Source organism: Armigeres subalbatus, unplaced genomic scaffold (assembly GCF_024139115.2).
Source record: "Armigeres subalbatus isolate Guangzhou_Male unplaced genomic scaffold, GZ_Asu_2 Contig982, whole genome shotgun sequence".
Classification (NCBI taxonomy): Eukaryota; Metazoa; Arthropoda; class Insecta; order Diptera; family Culicidae; genus Armigeres; species Armigeres subalbatus.
The window spans coordinates 107,864-128,871 of NW_026943791.1; the positions used below are offsets into that span (position 1 = coordinate 107,864).

The 21,008-nt window shown below is 37.7% G+C and overlaps 2 protein-coding genes across 2 annotated transcripts in view; both read left to right on the top strand.

Moving 5' to 3' along the window:
- The first annotated feature begins 955 nt into the window (after positions 1–955).
- Positions 956–1,922, top strand: LOC134204933 (uncharacterized). Its single transcript, XM_062679746.1, has 3 exons — positions 956–1,123; positions 1,184–1,773; positions 1,841–1,922. Exons 1-3 carry the CDS (start codon positions 956–958, stop codon positions 1,920–1,922), a joined length of 840 nt encoding a protein of 279 aa, XP_062535730.1.
- Positions 1,923–9,258: 7,336 nt separating this feature from the next.
- The window catches only part of LOC134204934 (uncharacterized), a 46,777-nt gene continuing 35,027 nt past the window's right edge, over positions 9,259–21,008 (top strand). The window contains 1 exon segment of the mRNA XM_062679748.1: positions 9,259–9,525. Coding sequence (XP_062535732.1) covers positions 9,259–9,525 — 267 coding nt within the window.

Here is a 21,008-nt window from a genome sequence, read left to right on the forward strand (position 1 = left end):
ATTACCGTTTTGGAAACATTTCACTGTACATAATCTAGAATAAACAAAACCCTTCCAAAACAGCGTCTGGTCTATATTTTATTGTTTCTTTCCGTCATATCACGGTTGTTTCCAATGTAATTATTCTTCAAAGTTAAGGAATCACTCGTCACGAGAAGCACGACAACATGCGATTCTCCTGCGAGAGCATCTGTCCTGCAATGAAAGGATGTCGATGAATCTATTTTGCAGCCAGGTTGTTCCGACGCTTCGATACAGCAGTGCCACCACACTGAGACAATCAAACTGTCCTCACCGTCATCATCATTCATGTGCGAGTGGTTTAGAAGATATCAGAATACCGTCAACAGGTGTGACATTGGGTCATAGCTTTTATGAACATTGTATAGGTCGGATATCTGAATCGTTCAAATAGGTGTCTCATATTTTAGTTTTCTTTTCCTCAGATATGCAGGGTTACGGATCCTGGGCCACCTTTCATAAATATCACGCATATGAGTACGTATGGTAGCAAAAAGAAGCGACTGATTGGTGCTATATTTCATTGTTTCGCACTAAGATGAATATCTGTTCAGTGAGATGGAAAAAAGGAACAATTTTTCAATTATAAAGACATTCATAGTAATTGAAAAAGCAGCCCATTCGCACCCCCAACTTGTCCCATTGTTACCCCTGTTGACGGTATTTGTCTTGTATGCACTTCATAGGAGAAACTAGACCATCTTTTGGAATATTGACTGCATCTCATTTTCGAGCGTCTATGAAATAGTTTTTAGCACATCTGTGAGAAGAAATAAACGATAATAAAATTGTTGTTGCGCGGTGTTACAGTTTAATTGATTAAGTACTGTTTAGAGCCTTGCCCACATCTCGCTGGTTTGCTTTAAATATATGTTGTTATAAGCTTCAAAAGTATTGATCGACTAGTCAGTGAGATAAAGCATTCGTATCAACGATGAAGCTGATCCTTTTCTTAGTTTTAATAGCAACCTATGAGGTCGCTAGTTTTACAATTAATGAAGCAAATGATTCCGTTGTGTATAGTCAGAATGCAACTAACGCTGAGAAGACATTGTCAAGGGCAAAGAGGTTTCTGCTATTCCCAAAAAGTGCTTTAGCACTTGTGAGTTTGAAACAAATTGTTATTCTCGAAATTATTTTAATTTTATTAACTTATTTACAGGTGACCATTGCGGCAGCGAAAATTCTAATATTTCGTTATCCAGCGACGTCTTTTGGTCTTATAGAGTGGGATTTGTTATACCCTCTTCCAGACTATACTAACCGCATTTCGCAATTTAAACTTGGTGAAATATTTGTGAAGGCAAAAGGGCCAGTGTTACCTCCCCCGACGGCTCCAAAGCAAACAACGACATCGAAACCACCCGCACCCGCAGTTCCGTTGAAATATTCACAGCATGAACATCACCTCGGGCATGAAGTATCGGAAATGGAGCTACAATCGTATCTGAAAGATCATCCGGAAACATGGGTACCTCCGGGATATGGCAAAGATAGATCGGACTGGTTCGCACCAAACTCCTACAATCCATATCAGCAACCAGGCATAAGCCCGATTTATGAGTCTAACAAACGACGCGATCAGACAAATTTCAATCGCAAAGCGGCAGCTGTGGACGATTCAAATGGTAACGATTTTATAGAAGAGGAAGACAGGTTTAACATCAGTCAACATCGCGATTGGGAAAATTTTTATCACTACCGCGAAAGGCGAGATTTGTATCATACAATTGAACACATTTTAGGGCACAGGTATGTAGTATTATGTGGCGGTGACTGTAAACCGTCTTACTAATACAATCGAACCGTCGATTTTCAGCCACCGTTTGCAGATGAAATCGTGTGTTTTGCGAGCCATATGTGAAGCGCGAATCTACTTCTTCCACAAGGAAAGTCCATGATGGTGGATATAGTCAGGCTTGTGTTCAGGTTGGTCATGGTTCAGTTCTGCGATTGATGGAAGACTTAATGGTTCGAATGTGTTGTATATTTGCAGTGTTCCATTAAAGGATGACCTTCAAGATGACTACAGCAAAGCGATGAGACATGAAAATTCCAATTGTGCGGCTGTTTATGGCGAAAAATGCGCCATTAGTATTCTGGCGCTGGTTCTTTTCGGAAAATTTGAACCCTCGAATGATTAAAATTTCTAATAAAACACACACATACACATTTTTGTGTTATTATTATGACTAAGGTACAGTGGGGTAAGTGAAAAAATCACAAATATTTCAATAATGAAGCATAGAATTAATCCATTTCACTTCACAATCATCCGTTGTTTTCGCTGTGCCCCTGGAGCATCATGGATTCGATAACGATCATGGCCAAATGCTTCAGCTACCATGTATGGTCCGTCAAATTTCGGCCCCAATTTTCGGCTGCCGCCAATAGCTATCAATTCGCCTTTTCAGCCAAGACCATGTCGCCCAACATATACTTCTTCGCTTCTCGCCTTCTTGCATCGTAATAACCCTTCTGTTGCTTCTCCTTGGTCCTGATGTTGTCGTTTGCTCGTAGTTTCAGTTCGTCGATATTCTCCACACGGTTTATCTGATTCACCATAAATCGGTAGTACTATTTCAAAATCTCTCGGATTGTTAGTTAGAACCAGCTGGCTTGGAGATACTCCAGTAGTGGTATTAGGCGTACTGTTTAAGGCCCATTGTACTACAGGCAAGTTCATATCCCACTTACGATGATTATCTTGTAGCATTGTACGAACTGCGATTTGCTCGTTCCACTTGGCCGTTCGCTCTCGGTGACCCGACTGCTACCAAAATATGAAGAATTTGGTAGTCCTCACAAAATTTCCGAAAATTCCTAGCCGTAAATGCTGTACCACGGTCGGTAATGATCCTTTGAGGAGTTCCAAACATCGCCATTACGTCACGCATTATCTTCGCCACATGATCGGAGCGTGTTGTTCACACTGCTTGTAGAAAAACAAACTTTGAGAATCCGTCTATTATTACCAACACGTGTACATTTCTGTTGATAAATGACGGAAACGGACCTACATGATCCAAATGTAGGGTCTGGAACGGAACAGGACTCTTTGGAACCGGATTCAACTTGCCTTCCAACTGCCCTCCCTTTGCCATATAGTATGCACATTTCGGAAAAACCTTAATAAATTTCTTTACATAATGCCGCACTCTCTTAAACCAAAACTTCTACCGCAGGTTTTCCAATACTTTATCCTCCGGCATATGTCCCATGTAGTCGTGATAAGCTTTGAGTATTCTCCATCGCACTCGCTCGGGTGCCACTTCAGCTCACCCCCAACTCGTCGCATCAATCGGTTACGAACCAACGTATAATCGTGTCGCATTTTCTGGTCGGTGTTATTCTGAATTGGCCTGTTCAACGAATCCACAATCTCCCTCAACTTCGGGTCTTGACGCTGCATAGTGACAAGGAAATCACCTTCATCGATCTCGAGTTGCATAATATGAAACATTACGGGCACTTGATCCTCTGGTTCTCTGTGGCATTTCGGCTAAGTGAGTCGACATGCCGCATTTTGGTTCATGCTCGATGCTCTATTTTGAGATTGAACTCTTGATAAGAAAATTATTTTGAGCTTTTTAGTGGAATGTTTTCACCTGTCATAAGACGAGTTTGAACAATCCCATTGAATTCCACCACTTAATTGTATCCTGACAGATACGTATTTCGACCTCAACAGTAAGGCCGTCTTCAGTGTCTTGTACTTGACTCGACACGAGTCGAGTCAAAATCAAGCTGAGGTCGAAGACGTATCTGTCAGGATACAATTAAGTGGTGGAATTCAATGGGATTGTTCAAACTCGTCTTATGACAGATTGAACTCTTGCTATTTCAAAATCCATCTGGCAACACGTCGACAAATATCTTTTTTCGCCAATGGCTGCGTTACGGCACTGCAGTCAGTTATCACTTTGAACCAGTGATGGGAAATGTCAAAAAAATGTCATGGCATTGCTATTACTAATTTCGTAATAACTTTTTCCAAAAGTCATCTACAGTTCGGATTTTTTGATTAACATGTAGTACTTAAAGGGTCCTAGAACTTTGTCGAACAGATCATTGTTCTAAATACAAAGTGTGAGCCATGAGAGCGAGATTGAAAAAAAGGTCACGGAATGTCATGACATTAATGTGATCTGACACTAATTCGGCTCTCACGCCTCCAATATCATATTTAGAGAAATTACCTATTAGAAAAAGTTTTCGTGTCATTTGAGGGCTACATGTTTATATGGAAAACATAATTGTAAATGACTTGTGAGAAAAGTTATTAGCAAGTTAGTCCCATGACATCGATATGACATTTCCCGTCACTGCTTTGAACGTCTCTACGCTGGAGACGAAAGCTAATACCTCTAGTTCGTAGCTGAAATACTTTTGTTCCTGATCACTCGTTTTTCTGCTGAAAAAGCTGACTGGTTTCCAGCCTTCGACATTCAACTGCAGCAAAATACCCCCTAATCCAACCGCTGATGCATCAGTATGCAGTTCTACGTCCCTGGAACCATCGTACAGTGCTAGAACCGGTTGCGAAACAAATGCTGATTTCAAATCTTCAAACAATTCCGCTTGCTCTGCATTCCACACAAACTCTTGATCCTGCTTCAAAAGTTTCACCATTGCACTCGCTCGCAATCCATAGTTCTCCACAAATCATTTAGAATATCTTGACGAACCCAGGAATTACTGCACTTCCAGTCGGATTTCGGGTACAGGAAACATCTTCACCGCCTATATTTTTCGTTGACCGGGTGTCATTCCTTCCTTCGACACTTCGAAACCAAGAAACTCTACCGAGTGCTTGAAAAATTGACTTTTCTTCAGGTTAACAGTGAACCCATGCACCCAAGGCTGTCCATTGTTGAGAATGCCGTTAACTGTTTGCTGCTTTCAGCCACCCGTATTTTATAGTAGCCGCTGTATAAATCAATTGTAATGAACACCATTCCACCGGATACTCCATTGGTAATCATTAGCAACCCTAAAACCAGAGACCGGCGGAGCGAAAAACTGTCGAAATGGCAACGTATGAAAATTCATGACATCGAGAAAATAATACTGGCAACACTTGAACTTTTTGCTTGCTTCTTATGGATGCAAAAAGTAAACAAGTTTCAACTGTTTCCTTGACTGTTTCACCAAAGCTCCGGGTGAACTCTTCGGAGCCCACTAAAAGTGTATCCAAATCACGAATTAGTAAATTCATTTTCATAAGGATTTTTATACCGGGAACAAAACACACGTTTATAACTGATTATTAATGAGCTAAACGGATGATTCGGAATACTCGTTAAGGGTATGCGATAACACATTTTTTCCTGACGAAACGAAACGAAACGAAATTAGAAATGGTATTGCTGGGTCGAAACGAAACGAAATTCTGATTTACTTCCGAAACTTCGAAACGAAACGAAATCGAGGTCCATATGATTTGAAATTTTACGAAACGAAACGAAATATAAACAAATTCCGCGGAATTTTTATTGATTTTTTTTTGCATTATATGCATGATGCAAAAAACGAAGAAAAAAGAATACGAATAAAAGAAAATTAATTTTGTTTAATATTTTTAAAGTAAAATATTGTTACCCAAATGCCATAGGGAGAATCTAGCTTAATTTTACAAAAGGACATAAGTAACAGATCAGTTTTGTACCTGTTCACCATTTTTAAGAGTATACCCCTTACCATAAACAACTTAAAAATATTCATCACGTAGGGTAAGGGAGGTATTTTGGACCACTTTAGGAGATGGACAAACAATTTTTCGAATAAAAGTTAGATGTTGCAATAATTCTTGATCAATTCCCTACGGAACTAAAAAGTGATGAATGCTAGGTAGGATTTGTAGGTAAAAATGTTTGTAAATCCCACTGAGAGAACCAAAATATCAAAAATTCTGAAGATATGTAAGATTTAATTTTGGACCACCTATTTAACATATTTTGGACCACTCGAATAATTTTGAATTGCTTGCAAAGTTATGTTACTATTAGATTTAATTAGTTATCCTTAGTATTTTTGATGTTTCATCCTTAAAGTCTTTGTTAAGCAATACATTTTATAAGTACTCAAAAGCTTAGAACAATACCAATAGCTAAGGGTATTGAACTAATCAATTTCAATACCACTCAGTACAGCATCTTCAAAGCAAAACAAACGTGCATTACCCATGGTCGTGATGTATGCACCTAGTCACTCCTACTCTGCCATATTTTTTATGTAGTTTACCGATCTGTTCCATTTGCTTCCTTGATAGTAGTGGGTTGCTCGGTTCTTCCTTGCTCGTAGAATCGTAGAACACGGAACTCTGTTCCATTGGCAAACAACATGGGCGGAAAGCTCTAGCAAAGATTGGTTTTGTCATGGAGCTTTCTTAACTATTTTTGTATGGAAATAATGATAACAGTTACATGTTGGTTTATAGACATTTTCAAGGACTTACATCAATGAACGGTAATTTATAGTTTCGGTATGAACGGTAATTTATTAATGGTTTGATACTAGCGAAATAAATGATTGATAAATACGAAAGTTTTATTATTATTATTATTTTTCATTTAAGAGGCTTTCAGCTCTTGGCTGGCTCACCTCTAGTAGCAAGAAAGAAAAAGTTTATAAGATCTAGAACTCAAAAAGAAGATATGTCGAAAATATGTTCGGTTCAATGAAAAATTAACCTATTTTGGACATGCCTCAGAATACTGTTTTTAAATTTGGAATGGTTTGCCCCAGATCTGAAACTGCTTCAATTAGGTTCTAATAGGTCAACAACATCATTCATATGTTTTAAATCTATGTACAAATAAACTTACAGATTTTTAAAGTTGAATTCCATTTTACAATGTCGTCTTGGTTTTGGTCTAATCTAGCCGGAATGGGTAAATACGTGAAAATATTCTTAATAATGGCTATATTTTATAAGAAACAAATGTAGGAGATACCGTATGGATAGTTTCTTTTTGCAATAAAACTTAAATATTGCATGTTTTATTTAGTTTTGTGTGAAATAAATGCAAAATTCAGCTAGGTGGTCCAAAATATGAGCCCGGTCCAAAATACAGCCGTTACCCTAATATTTCCAACAGACCTCAGTAACAATAAAAATGCCGATTGTTTAACTACAATCAACAGATTTCATGTTGATTGGATCTGATCACCATTTTGAAAAGTATTACAGATTCAAAGTGCCACCCTTAATCAACACCTTGAATAATGGTTTCCTCAGGATGGTCTTGCTTTGTAACCGCACATCTTACCGCACGGCTAAGGAGAGCCCGAATGGGAGTCGATCCTTAACAATAACAGCCGTGGAATGCGCTTACTCTAGCAACACTATTACGCTATCATGTAGCCTGGAGATTCAAACCATTGTAATGTATAGAATGTGTGTAATGAATGAATGTTAAGAAATCTATAACAGATCTGAATAATTAAGAGAATATAGGGAACTTGAGCCTACCGAAGCTGAGAGTCTTGTGGGTGTACTGAAGTTATAGGATGGAGGTAATTTTGAGTATCTAAACAACTTTTGCAATATAAAAAATACACAGTCAGTTTTTATTTCTGCAGCTCAGCATAATAAACAACAGATCTCCGTACAAAAATACGGTTATTTGCTGATTTCCAATAAACTATTTGCTGTGTTTCAGCAATAAAAAATAGGTACGTGTTTGCTGAAAGATGTGACAATTCAATCGAGACTGCCTTTTAACTATTCAGTCGTTAGCTCTGACCTGAGACGCTCTGACGAGATGGTCGCCAGTGTAACCAAATTAATTTGGTACAGAATCTTCCATACAATATGTTTCATAACTCGATGTTAATCTTAATTTTTATCCATTATTTATGTAAGAGAAGCGAACATTACAAACACAAAAGATTTCACTCGAAAAAAATATAGCTGTTAGATGAAAAAATGACAAAAAATGAATATAATGCTTAAAATAAACAATTATTAATCTTTGCAGACCTTGAGAACAATGTATAAGCCTTTAGCTATTAAATGTAAACTAATTTTATGCCAACAAACTCGAACGCACACATTTACATTAAATCATTCACTTGTCATAAGACGAGTTTATACCATCCCATTGAATTCCACCACTTAATTGTATCTTGACAGATACGTATTTCGACCTCAACAGTAAGGCCGTCTTCAGTGTCTCATTAGCCTTGACTCGACTCAATCGAGTCAGTACAGAGACCTGAAAAATAAAATTTAAAACAAATAAATGGATTAAACAATTACATTTAAGCTTTGTTGAAACATGTGAGAATTGTTCAGATAAAAAAACAAATGTGCAACATCGATAAAAGTACATCTGAAAAAAACAATTCAATAAAATTCCATGATTTTGTTTATATTTCGTTTCGTTTCGTAAAATTTCGAATCATTTGGACCTCGATTTCGTTTCGTTTCGAAGTTTCGGAAGTAAATCAGAATTTCGTTTCGTTTCGTTTCGAACCAGCAATACCATTTCTAATTTCGTTTCGTTTCGTCAGGAAAAAAGGTGTTATCGCATACCCTTAACGAGTATTCCGAATCATCCGTTTAGCTCATTGATAATCAGTTATAGATGTGTGCTTTGTTCCCGGAATAAACATCCTTATGAAAATGAATTTACTAATTCGTGATTTGGATGCACTTTTAGTGGGCTCCGAAGAGTTCACCCGGAGCTTTGGTGAAACAGTCAAGAAAACAGTTGAAACTTGGTTACTTTTTGCATCCATAAGAAGCAAGCAAAAAGTTCAAGTGTTGCCAGTATTATTTTCTCGATGTCATGAATTTTCATACGTTGCCATTTCGACAGTTTTTCACTCCGCCGGTCTCTGGCTATAGGGTTGCTAATCAATACCAATGGAGTATCCGGTGGAGTGGTGTTCATTACAATTGATTTATACAGCGGCTACTATAAAATACAGGAGGCTGAAAGCAGCAAACAGTTAACGGCAATCTCAACAATGGACAGCCACTTTGTTAGAATACATTTTGGCCTGGTGCATGGGTTCACTGTTAACCTGAAGAAAAGTCAATTTTTCAAGCACTCGGTAGAGTTTCTTGGTTTCGAAGCATCGAAGGAAGGCGTGAAACCCGGTCAACGAAAATTAGAGGCGGTGATGATGTTTCCGGTACCCAAAAACAGCCTGGAAGTGCAGCAATTCCTGGGTTTGTCAGGATATTCTAAATGATTTGTGGAGAACTATGGATTGCGAGCGAGTGTAATGGTGAAACTTTTGAAGCAGGATCAAGAGTTTGTGTGGAATGCAGAGCAAGCGGAATTGTTTGAAGATTTGAAATCAGCATTTGTTTCGCCACCGGTTCTAGCACTGTACGATGGTTCCAGGGACGTAGAACTGCATACTGATGCATCAGCGGTTGGATTAGGGGGTATTTTGCTGCAGTTAAATGTCGAAGGCTGGAAACCAGTCAGCTTTTTCAGCAGGAAAACGAGTGATCAGGAACAAAAGTATTTCAGCTACGAGCTAGAGGTATTAGCTATCGTCTCCAGCGTAGAGACGTTCAAAGTGATAACTGACTGCAGTGCCGTAACGCAGACATTGGCGAAAAAAGATATTTGTCGACGTGTTGCCAGATGGATTTTGAAATAGCAAGAGTTCAATCTCAAAATAGAGCATCGAGCATGAACCAAAATGCGGCATGTCGACTCACTTAGCCGAAATCCCACAGAGAACCAGAGGATCAAGTGCCCGTAATGTTTCATATTATGCAACTCGAGATCGATGAAGGTGATTTCCTTGTCACTATGCAGCGTCAAGACCCGAAGTTCAGGAAGATTGTGAATTCGTTGAACAGGCCAATTCGAAAATGGACACCGACCAGAAAATGCGACACGATTATACGTTGGTTCGTAACCGATTGATGCGACGAGTTGGGGGTGAGCTGAAGTAGCGCACCCGAGCGAGTGCGATGGAGAATACTCAAAGCTTATCACGACTACATGGGACATATGCCGGAGGATAAAGTGTTGAAAACCTGCGGTAGAAGTTTTGGTTTAAGAGGTGCGGCATTATGTTAAAGAAATTTATTAATTTTTCCGAAATGTGCATACTATATGGCAAAAGCAAGGGTAGTTGGAAGGCAAGTTGAATCCGGTTCCAAAGAGTCCTGTTCCGTTCCAGACCCTACATTTGGATCATGTAGGTCCGTTTCCGTCATTTATCAACAGAAATGTACACGTGTTGGTAATAATAGACGGATTCTCAAAGTTTGTTTTTCTACAAGCAGTGTGAACAACACGCTCCGATCATGTGGCGAAGATAATGCGTGACGTAATGGCGATGTTTGGAACTCCTCAAAGGATCATTACCGACCGGGGTACAGCATTTACGGCTAGGAATTTTCGGAAATTTTGTGAGGACTACCAAATTCTTCATAGTTTGGTGGCAGTCGGGTCACCGAGGTGGAACGGCCAAGTGGAACGAGCAAATCGCAGTTCGTACAATGCAACAAGATAATCATCGTAAGTGGGATATGAACTCCTTAGCCGTGCGGTAAGACGCGCGGCTACAAAGTAAGACCATGCTGAGGGTGGCTGGGTTCGATTCCCGGTGCCGGTCTAGGCAATTTTCGGATTGAAAATTTTCTCGACTTCCCTGGGCATAAAAGTATCATCGTGCTAGCCTCATGATATACGAATGCAAAAATGGTAACCTGGCTTAGAAACCTCGCGGTTAATAACTGTGGAAGTGAAGACATTCCACTAAAAAGCTCAAAATAATTTTCTTATTAAATCATTTTTTATTTATATGGAACGTGAGAAATTGGAGGTCCCTCCTCTCCCCCCATAAGTGCTTACGTAATTAGTGTACGAACTCTTATCTGGATCTGCAGGTTCTAGGATCTGAAACAGTTCCAGAATTTGAAATAAATGAGAATGCTCCAAATCGTGAGCATTCTTAAATCTGCAAAGATCTGAATATCTGACAAAGACTGAAACATCACCATCTCCATTTCACTGTTTCTAATTAATGGTTGTTCAAACCGAATACTTTCAAAAGACAACGGAAAGTGGAAAAACTCAGTAGACAAGTGGAGGGTTGTTACGACTACGAGGATTTCGCAATTTTCGCGGATTTACATAACGATTTTCGGGTTTCGCGCGGATTTGGCGCGGATTTAGTTTTAGGTGAAAATTTAATAAATAAAATGCGAAAAGAAAATTATTTTTATAAAATAATAATTAGAAAATTATTTTTAAGTACCTAGATGGGATTTATTTTTAACAAGAAATGTTGTTGAGAACAAATGTTACATTTGAAGGCTATTAAGGTCACTCCTGAAAGAATCCAAGTTTCAAAGTGCTCGCGTTTTCGGGGGCATTGATGCAGCATTGCTTTCAGCACGCATGCTGCTTTGCAGCTTTGCTGCGTCGCAGCATGCGTGAAAAAATAAAAATGACAGTTGTGCGTTGCTTCCGTATCGAGTTATTTATATTTTATATTTATATGCTATGAAACATTCATCTAGGACGAAATAGGGGTTATACAACGATTGAAATCATAAAAAATGTTCTTTGATTTAATGCCTCATTATATTAAGAACTTTCACAGAACTCGTTCAAAAATTAGAAAATGATTCCCAAAAAAAAATTGTTTGAAGCTTTTGTTTTCGATATTTTTGGATACCGATGGTTCTTTTACAGGATAACCAACAGATCAGGATCTCCTTGCATAAATTCATTGTAAATAAATTTCCTCAGCCTAAAGAGAATTTCTGCAGCATTTAAAATTCGAAAATTTATAATGAAATTTTTGAAAAAAAATTCCGCGGTATTTCTTGGAACGTTGACCACAGGAATGGCTGTAACAAATCTGCAAGAAAGTCGCCTTAAATTTACAGAATAATTTCAGGAAGGTTATCCGGTTATGGTGATGAGCACAAGAATTTCTGTAGAGAGTCAGAGTCCTCAAACTCAGTCCCCGGGAGTTTTTCCGCAGGAAGTCACAAATCAATTTCTGCAACAATTTCTAAAGCGATTGCCGCAGGAATTCATTAAAGGATTTCTGCAAGTAGGCTCTGAAGATTTTCCGCAGGTTGTTTGTAATCAATAATTACAAAAAAGTCACCCAATTTCTAGAGCAACATTTGAAAAGGGCGTAACAGCCAAAATTTATTCCTTCTGATTCCTCGTCTACTTATATTGCTATATATGTAGACGAGAAATCAGAAGGAATAAATTTTGGCTGTTATGCCCTTTTCAAATGTTGGTCTAGATTTGTTACTTCAGAAGAAGTTGCTGATTTGGCCATTTTTTTATTATTTGCAAAGTTTATCTGTAATCAATTCTGATAAAATCTGGCCTAAACATTCTTTGTATATTAGTGCATTTTCTGCCTAATTGTATAAAGTTCGATCAATAAAAAATCAACTTACAATAACAGAACAAAAAATGCCAAAACCATCATCTCATGTAAAAGCAATACTTTTTTAACTACTTAGTGATGGCTGTTTAGCTCTTGTTCATTTAGTTTCATTACTTCTAGTGCAGAATAGAAGTTTTCTTAGTTCTATTTTCAATTTGGAACAAACATAAAGGCTAGATCAGTAAAAGCATAAGTACTAGAACGCTAGTGGCGCTGTATTCATTAAAAGCAGAGCATTAGTGATTAATCATAGATTTAATCATGATTAATGAATAATGGGTTATTTAATCATTATTCATTAATCATAATCATACAAAAAATACGATTTAATCATTAATCACTAATCGTTAATCATAGAGTTTTACATTTAATCATTAATCTCTAATCATATTCATAATTGTTTTGAGTTTATTCATTAATCGTCAATTTTAATCATTGGATACATCGCTTTTATTCATTAATCTTTAATCATAATCATATAATTTTTATATCCAATTTGGAAGAACGGTTACTTGCTTTTTGATCATTATGCAAATCATTAAATTTGATTATTCATAATCATTAATCATTAATCATTTCGATCGTTAATCATAAATCATATACATATTGTGTCAACATTTAATCATGATTAGTAATCGTTAATCACACTCCAAACGTTTTATTCATTAAACATAATCGTTAATCATTGTCAAAAATTAATTTAATCGTTAATCATAATCATTAATCATTGTCAAAAACGAATAAATCATTATTCATAATCTTTAATCATAGAGTTGAATGATTTAATCATAACAAATTTAATCATTCATTGGAAGCTTTATTCATTAACGCTCTGATTAAAAGTATTTTGCCAAAATATGCTTTCACAAGCCTAACTTGGCAGTTTATTATGCATCATGTTGTAATGCATGTTTTACTTTATCACCGACATTAGTTTGACACTTGTAGTACCGGTACTTTGGCTGCCAGATCAAAGTGATCTAGATGTTAGTCACGCGAACAGGAACGACCAAGATGAATATAGTACACTGGATTTTGTTTTTACACGATTTACACTTTCTTAATTTTTCATCCATCCTGGATTGGAGTGTGCCATGGCTGAAACCAGAAGCGCTTTTTTCTCGTTGTGTCATTTTTTCAGTTTTCATTTTTCTTTTCTCTAAAATGTCCCGTTAAAATGGATCGTAGTGTGCTGTGGTAGCTGATGGACGTGGAAAAAATCCTCCCGTCAAATCCATATTCAAATCTCCCAAAAATATGGAATAAGAAAGCTAGAAAATATTCGATATTAGTTCGATATTTCTTGGCCAGAGTCATCTCACCGTCAGCAATGGATACTATAGCAGTTTCGTCATCTTTAACTAAGAACTCGGTAGCAGCAGTTGGCAGCAAATCCGGAAGCAGTTCCCAGTCCTCCTTAGTGGCAGCTTCTGGTGCTACCACGGCAACTGACCTGATACATAGAAGAATCGGTGGAGTCGACATAATCACACTTCAACATACAGTGAGAAGATTTCGATAGTGCATTACTACGGGATGTAAATGGAGTTTTCTTGCCCCGTGTATATGGATATACCTGGTGGAGCTCGTTAACAAGCGTTATTCAGGATAGTCCATTTTCACCCAAGAGTGACTAGATTTGAACGCATTTTACTGAGCCATCACAGTAGCAGCCATGATACTAATAGCTACCAGATGTTCCACAGCTGCGAACCCCACGAATACTTTCGCGGCTGCCAAATCTGTCGCAATTAGGAATTGTAAATACTCCATATAGAAGCAAAGGAGGATGAGAAATGCAAAACTCCAGAAAATTATGCGGTCTTTTATAGATATCACTGATCCTTCCAGTTCGAAATTGAAGTGCTTGGACGAACGTGGACGAACTTAATTGGTGAGCACGTTCCATTACTTTTCCTTTATTTCTATCATTGATTCATCGATTTGAGTTTCATAAAATCTAACACTAAATACGTACAGGGCATCGTTTGCTGCTATAGCCGCGGATATTGTGGGAATCCCAGATATCCGGTTCACGCTTTAGTTAGTAACGGTGGCTCTTCTTGACCTTCTACTCCCTGAGTAGTTAGTACGAATAAGGGCGTCCTTGTGAAGTTTTGCTGTACCTGTTATGAACCACTAGTACATCCCATCCCCTGCTGCACTACCTGTAGAAACCTTTCTTGCTTCAGATGTGCATCCTTTTTGTAGTACTAGTCTTCGTAACAAAAAGGGCACCATTACGGAGCATGAGATCTGATCAGATTATTCGTATAACTACTTGACCAACGCCCCCAGATGGGTGAGGGATAGAGGATGACCCACACACACACACACATTCTAAAATGTCCTGTTAAAAGCTTGAAAAATATTAAACCTAAAATGTGATAATTAAGTCTTCAGATAGATAGATTTGTTGTGCGTTGTGTGCAGAACTTGTGCTTTCCAAATTTTTGACAATCCATGTGTAGACATCATGAAAGACGGATAAATTTGCTGTTTGCGATTGCAGAAGAAACAGAAGATACAAAAATGCACGGGAAATCATCGCCAACGGAACCCCGTGAGTTCTTTCCAAATTATTTTACTAGTTTCGATTGATCATTAAATAAAACTAAAAAAAAAAAGATTTTAATTGAACTTATATTTTTATTATTTTTACTACTTACAAATCATTTGCTTTGTATGAATATATTGTGTATAACTAGATATTTTTGCTGATTTAACTCTATTTAGTTTCGTTAGCAAAGAATAAATCAAAATTTATTCATCTCTTTTTGATCATTATAAATCTTTTATAGTAACTTTACAAAAAATGTAGTTTTAAAAAATGAAACTATGTTTAAATATGTCTTAATCGAGCCATCTAAATAGCTTTTAAAACTTTGACGTGATGAACGATTTTATCACGTTAGGGGCGATTCAAATATGCCGTCCGCTACTTTTTGAGATTTCTAACCCCCCTAATGCTTTCTTGTATGCCTAAAATATGTACTGTCACAAAATAGTAGCCCCCCTCTCCCCATAAAACATGTGGCGTCATTATTAAATGACCCAAACTTCGATTTTTTGGTGAGATCGGAGACCCATAGTGATGTAAATTGGATAGTGAAACAATCCGTTCATTACAGATTTGTCCGTGTTTTTTATTGGAAAAAGAACGGAGATCGCGTCCAGACGTGTTTTTTCAGTAAGCAGAATGATCGGCCGGTCATCGAAATTTTGTTCTGCTTTGTGCGGTAAGCAGAACGATCGGCCGGTAACCGAAATTTTGTTCTGCTTCGTGCATGTGAGTAAAGTAAGAAAGTAAAAGTGTAAATCGCGTCCAGACATGTTTTCTTCAGTAAGCAGAACGATCGGCCGGTCATCAAAGTTTTGTTCTGCTTTGTGCGGGAAGCAGAACGATCAGCCGATCACCGAAATTTTGTTCTGCTTTGTGCGGCCTTTAATAAAAAATATAAGTTTTGTTTTCATCGATCAAACTACACGCTATACACGGCATACCGTTTACCAAAACGAACCCTGCCACACTCCCTACCCCATATATCCAACATCCCAGTGATTTCTCGTGGAAGTGCAGATGACTCGTCGGCTTCTATCAAAGCGAGTATCACGTCAACAATTTCCTACCTATTCCCTAATTGACCTGCATTCGGACACGGCCGGCGCTGGTATTGCTTATATTTGGGTCACCAGTTCTTACACATTGAAGATGATGTTAGTCCCAAACTTCATCTGTTGGTTCTCTGTGTAATTACAGCTGACCTGGCAATAACGGAGTAGCAACCGTGGGCGGTCAATCATGCTCATGCTCATGCTCATTTACACTTTCTTAATTTTTCTTCCATCCTAAATGCTTAACGCATATTAATTACCATGTGATTTTTCTTTGAATTATTTAGGATTTTTTGAAACATGTTGCGAAGGTTTTGGTGGCAAATTGAAGTCACACGAACAAAAATACGAGCGAAAAAAAATCGTGTAAAAACAAAATCCTGTGTACAGTACAGTGGTGTATTCATCTTGGGAACGACATTAGCTATCTTATACTTTTGTATCAACTGCTAGATCATTTAGAAATGGGGCACTTTTCCCAAAAAATTTGAATCCATTAAATTGTCCTCAGTTCCATCCAATAGAGAAATTTTGGGCGATAATTAACCAGAAACAGAAAGACCAAAGGAACAGTTATAGACATTGATCAAATGAATGCAAGAATTCAAGATTCAACAATTCAAGATCAATTCAAGAATCAAGAATTAGTGGAAACAGTTAGGCAAAATCGTGACTAAATAAGGTGTGCGCCAGCTGACAAGCGGCATCAATAGAAAATGGCGTGTATTTCTTCGATGTATGATTTAATTCAGTTATTTATTATATGGAATAAAATAATATAAGCTTTGTTCCATTTTTAGAAAGTTTTTCGATTAAACGAAAACTTTGAAAAATATACACATTTAAAAGTGCCCATTTTCTTAATAACCTGGGCTTTATCTATGTAAAGTTGCAGTTTAAAATAATATTTGAAATCAGTAATATTATGAAAAAGAACTTTGAGAGAATATGATCAGTAAATTGTGATATCAAAATTGAGATTTCACGTGTATTTGCTTAGATGTTAATTGTGATATTTCAGGATCTCCGTAACAACCCTGGAAAGCTAAATTGGTTTCTGTTGAAGATACAGAATTGTGTTACGTGGTGGGATTTGGTGAAGGAATTTATATGTATACAATTTGAAAAGAGTTTGAATGGCTTTATTCAGCGGAGCAGCCAAATTTTTTTTATATGAAAATTTGAAATATTTAAAATCATTTCGAAATTCCGCGAAATTCCGTTTAATTTCGTTAAAAGTATGATTTTTATATCGAAATTTTTGAAATTAAACGATACGAAACGAAATCAGAAAATCAGATTTCGCCACACTAAAATTCCGCGAAATTCCGCGGAATTTCGTTTCGAATGCCTTAAAACGAAATTTTTCGAAATACCGCATATTCTTAATACTCGTTAAAGTGAAAAAGTCTTCATAAAACAAAAATCATGCGGGATATTTTATTTGGGATACCAATACTTTCACACAAAAAGCTGCTGGCTGCACCTGACAGTTTTTGACAGCAGTTGACTGGCAGCAGCTGAAGTTACATTTTTTTCTCTTTGCAAGTCCCGTCTTAGAAACTAACTAAAAGGTGTTGACAATTTTTTTTCGGGTGTCCTAGGCCGTCCAAACTGTTCTGGAGTACATATCCTCGAAAGCATCAGAAAAAATCTCTAGAGACAAAATGTCTAAAGCTGAGAATATGTCCAAAAATATCTATGTGATCATAAGACATGAAATTATCGACTTTTGAATGAACGTAACCTATTTTAGTGTACTCTGATGGTTCTTTCGAGAAAATTCCCAAGGAACTTCCATTCCACATGTCAATGTATGCTTTTTTTTCTTGTTCGGGTGTGCCACCGCGACCAATTATTAGATCTATTGTAGCGTTACCCGTATCCTTAGTGTTTAAGTGCATGTCGAATTACTCCAATGCTATTGAGAAGCAATGCAGTATCGGTTTCGATACAGCTGTTGTTTTGTTTTCTCAAGACCACCATGACAAGGTCCCGCTATTTAGACCCTTCATATAGAGCAATCCAATTGAAGGCGCGCCCCTTATTAATAGGAAATTAATCCTTTCTTGAGAAAACAGAACAGTAATACTGTTTTTGGCTATGCATCGGAGCCCTAGCCACATCCTTGTCTTGCTTCTAGAATATCACCAGTGAAACTCTTAAAACTCGGGATTTAGCTCTGTCTACAAGACCATTTCAAGCAAGAGAATTTGTTCAGTAATAAGAATTTCCGTGTGTTCCTCTCACTACCATTTTTCACCAGTTCATGAAGAGTCAGTACGTATTTAAACCCCTAACTCGATTTTTCCAGCAGTTAGTTCAGCCTAGGACCGGGTACCGAGGTTTTTTAACTAATTGCTTGAAAAGCTGTTTCCGCTGCATACAGTTTAGCCTCAAACAAAAGGAATTCGAGTCTTTCAACTGTCTGCAAGGTAACATTAATTATGTTTTATTTCTGATACTGCTGTTGGTAGCGAGGACTAAATACGATGAATCCCTAATTATCACAACTTATTGCTAGAAAAATGGATTAAGGTAGGGCTCTGTTTGGTACATCTTACACCGCAACACACTACGTCAAAGTGATCTACCGTGTTACGGGACCAATGTATGCTTGAGTCAATAGTTCTTTCATTAGCGACTCATAGAAGATCGACTGTTTTATAGAACATTTTTGGAGCTCGGATCATGTGAACCAACCTATGAATGGTGTATGATATGATATCCCAGTAGGTCCAATGAGTTGAAAAGACTCAATCATTATTCAATGAGTTTCAGAACGTTTTGGAGTATCTTGAGAGTCCCGTATTCAAGAAAATTGGATTTGTATGATGCCTATTGAAACAGATTGGGTGTATATCGACATTCCAAAAACCTTGGTTTGTCCAGTAGTTACCGTGGGCTGAACTCGAGAACCTTTTGGAGTACCTTGAGCATCAGGTATAACATTCAGGATGGCTCAGCTTGCCTGAGTGTGATTAAGGATTAAAACATGTTAGACTCATTTGTATGTTCTCAGAAACGACATCTTCCCAAGGTTTCGGATATCTGGGTCTGGGTCGGATATCCGTTGTAATGCCAACAAGAAGAAGAAAAACTGTATATAACCCTTTAAAAATAAATATATACATAGTTACTTTTTAATGTACGGGAATATGACTGATATTTTTTCAAATCATCAAAATTTCTTTCTCTCGGCATACCGTTCATATGGTTCCCTCAGTCGAAGGCAACAGTCATCTACACTTCAGCATCCAGTTCCAAGCATCCGAGCATCATTCGCTCGGTTGTTGTACTCCAGTCAGTGTTGCTTGTGTCTGGGCTGCTAAATTGAGAACATATCACTGCAAAATGCAATCTTCCACAGCTCACCGTAAGACCAGCAGCAGTGTGTGGTCATTATTCTTGAATGAAACTGTCCATCAGCCAGTGAAATGCGACTCTGGTACATTTACCACCTCCAACCGTTGTTGTCAGTTCGGCCGTGCTACGGAGGTGTTCCGCCCAGCAGAGAAGACAATAGAAGGCTGGAAGGTATCGATCGCACTTTTAGGTCGATTAAGCACGGTTTATATACCGTACACTCGTTCGATTTAAGCCGATTAGAGTAGTTTTATTGGCGCTGGGTGGATATTTGTTGTTCGGTTTACTCCCTTCGGGGCTAGGAGGATGTTCGCTCCATTGCACTGGAATTCCAGTGAAGTTCAACCATGATGCAAGCCGCTGCACGTAGCCACGGAAGCATAATCGGACTAGGCAACGTGCGCGTATCAGGTGGAATGCAGTTTTGGAACTAATCACATACGGTGGGACAATGAAATTTGTTGGGAAAACCAATGATGGAAGTTTGTTTGGGAGGCAAACATGAGAAGACTGTACTTCGAACGAAAAATGGATACGTTCTGATTCAATTATGCATAGGATGCATGGTCATTTGGAATAGTTTTTTTTTAATTATTCAGTGTCTTAAAGATTGAAACAAATTGTCAAACACAAAATACAAACATTGTTACGTATACGTATATGCTTGTATCGTTTAATTATGTTAATCCACAATAGTATGAACACAAAAAGTTCCACATGATTGGTGAATCAGTAACTCATAAGCCATACAATGACCGGTTATTAGCTCTGATTATATTTTTCTCAATAAACCTCTGAAGATAAATTCGGAAATTTCGACCAGTGCTGAAGCGAATAAATCGCCGGATCGGAAAATTTAAAGTTTCAGGGATAATTTTCAAGTTCAAACATTCTGAAATTTGGCTACAAAAATCTTCGATACGAAGAGACTCTACAAGCCAAATTTGAGCATAGTTCTAAAGAAAACCAACGCCGTTGTTAATCATTTGAACGTTTGAGTCACTGAAACTTGCGTACTGAGAATATTTGACATAATGAACGTTAGGGATTCTTACACTACAAAAATTCCACACATTTCTATTGGCAAAAATCCATTAATTTAATTCATGATTCTAATTAGTGCACACATAACCACTCTCCACGCGAAGTACAAATATAATTTATAATCAAATAAAATGTATGTGTGGTCTCTAATATGCAGTTATTGAATTTATGTGTGGGTACAAATTGCATATATTTGGGTCGCCAAATTGCAAAAAATTATGTGTGCGACAAATATATTCAATATAAAGAATTTTTTCGGTGTACGATGGTCGTACACTCCGTGTTGTCTGCCCCGCTTGAACGTCGATGCTTCATGGCCGACTAGACCAATCAACGATGTAGAAGGGGTAATCAAAGTAAAAACTACACGCAAAAAAATGCGTTCCCGAATTCGTGAACCAGCAAAAATACACCGTGATTTAATTCATGAATTCGGGAACACCAGTCACGTTTTCCAGAACGTTCCAGAAAACGTGACTGTATTCCCGAATCCGTGACTGATGTTCACGAAAAAATACACCGTAAACTCGGTAGTTCACGAATTCATGAACACTTTTTTTTGC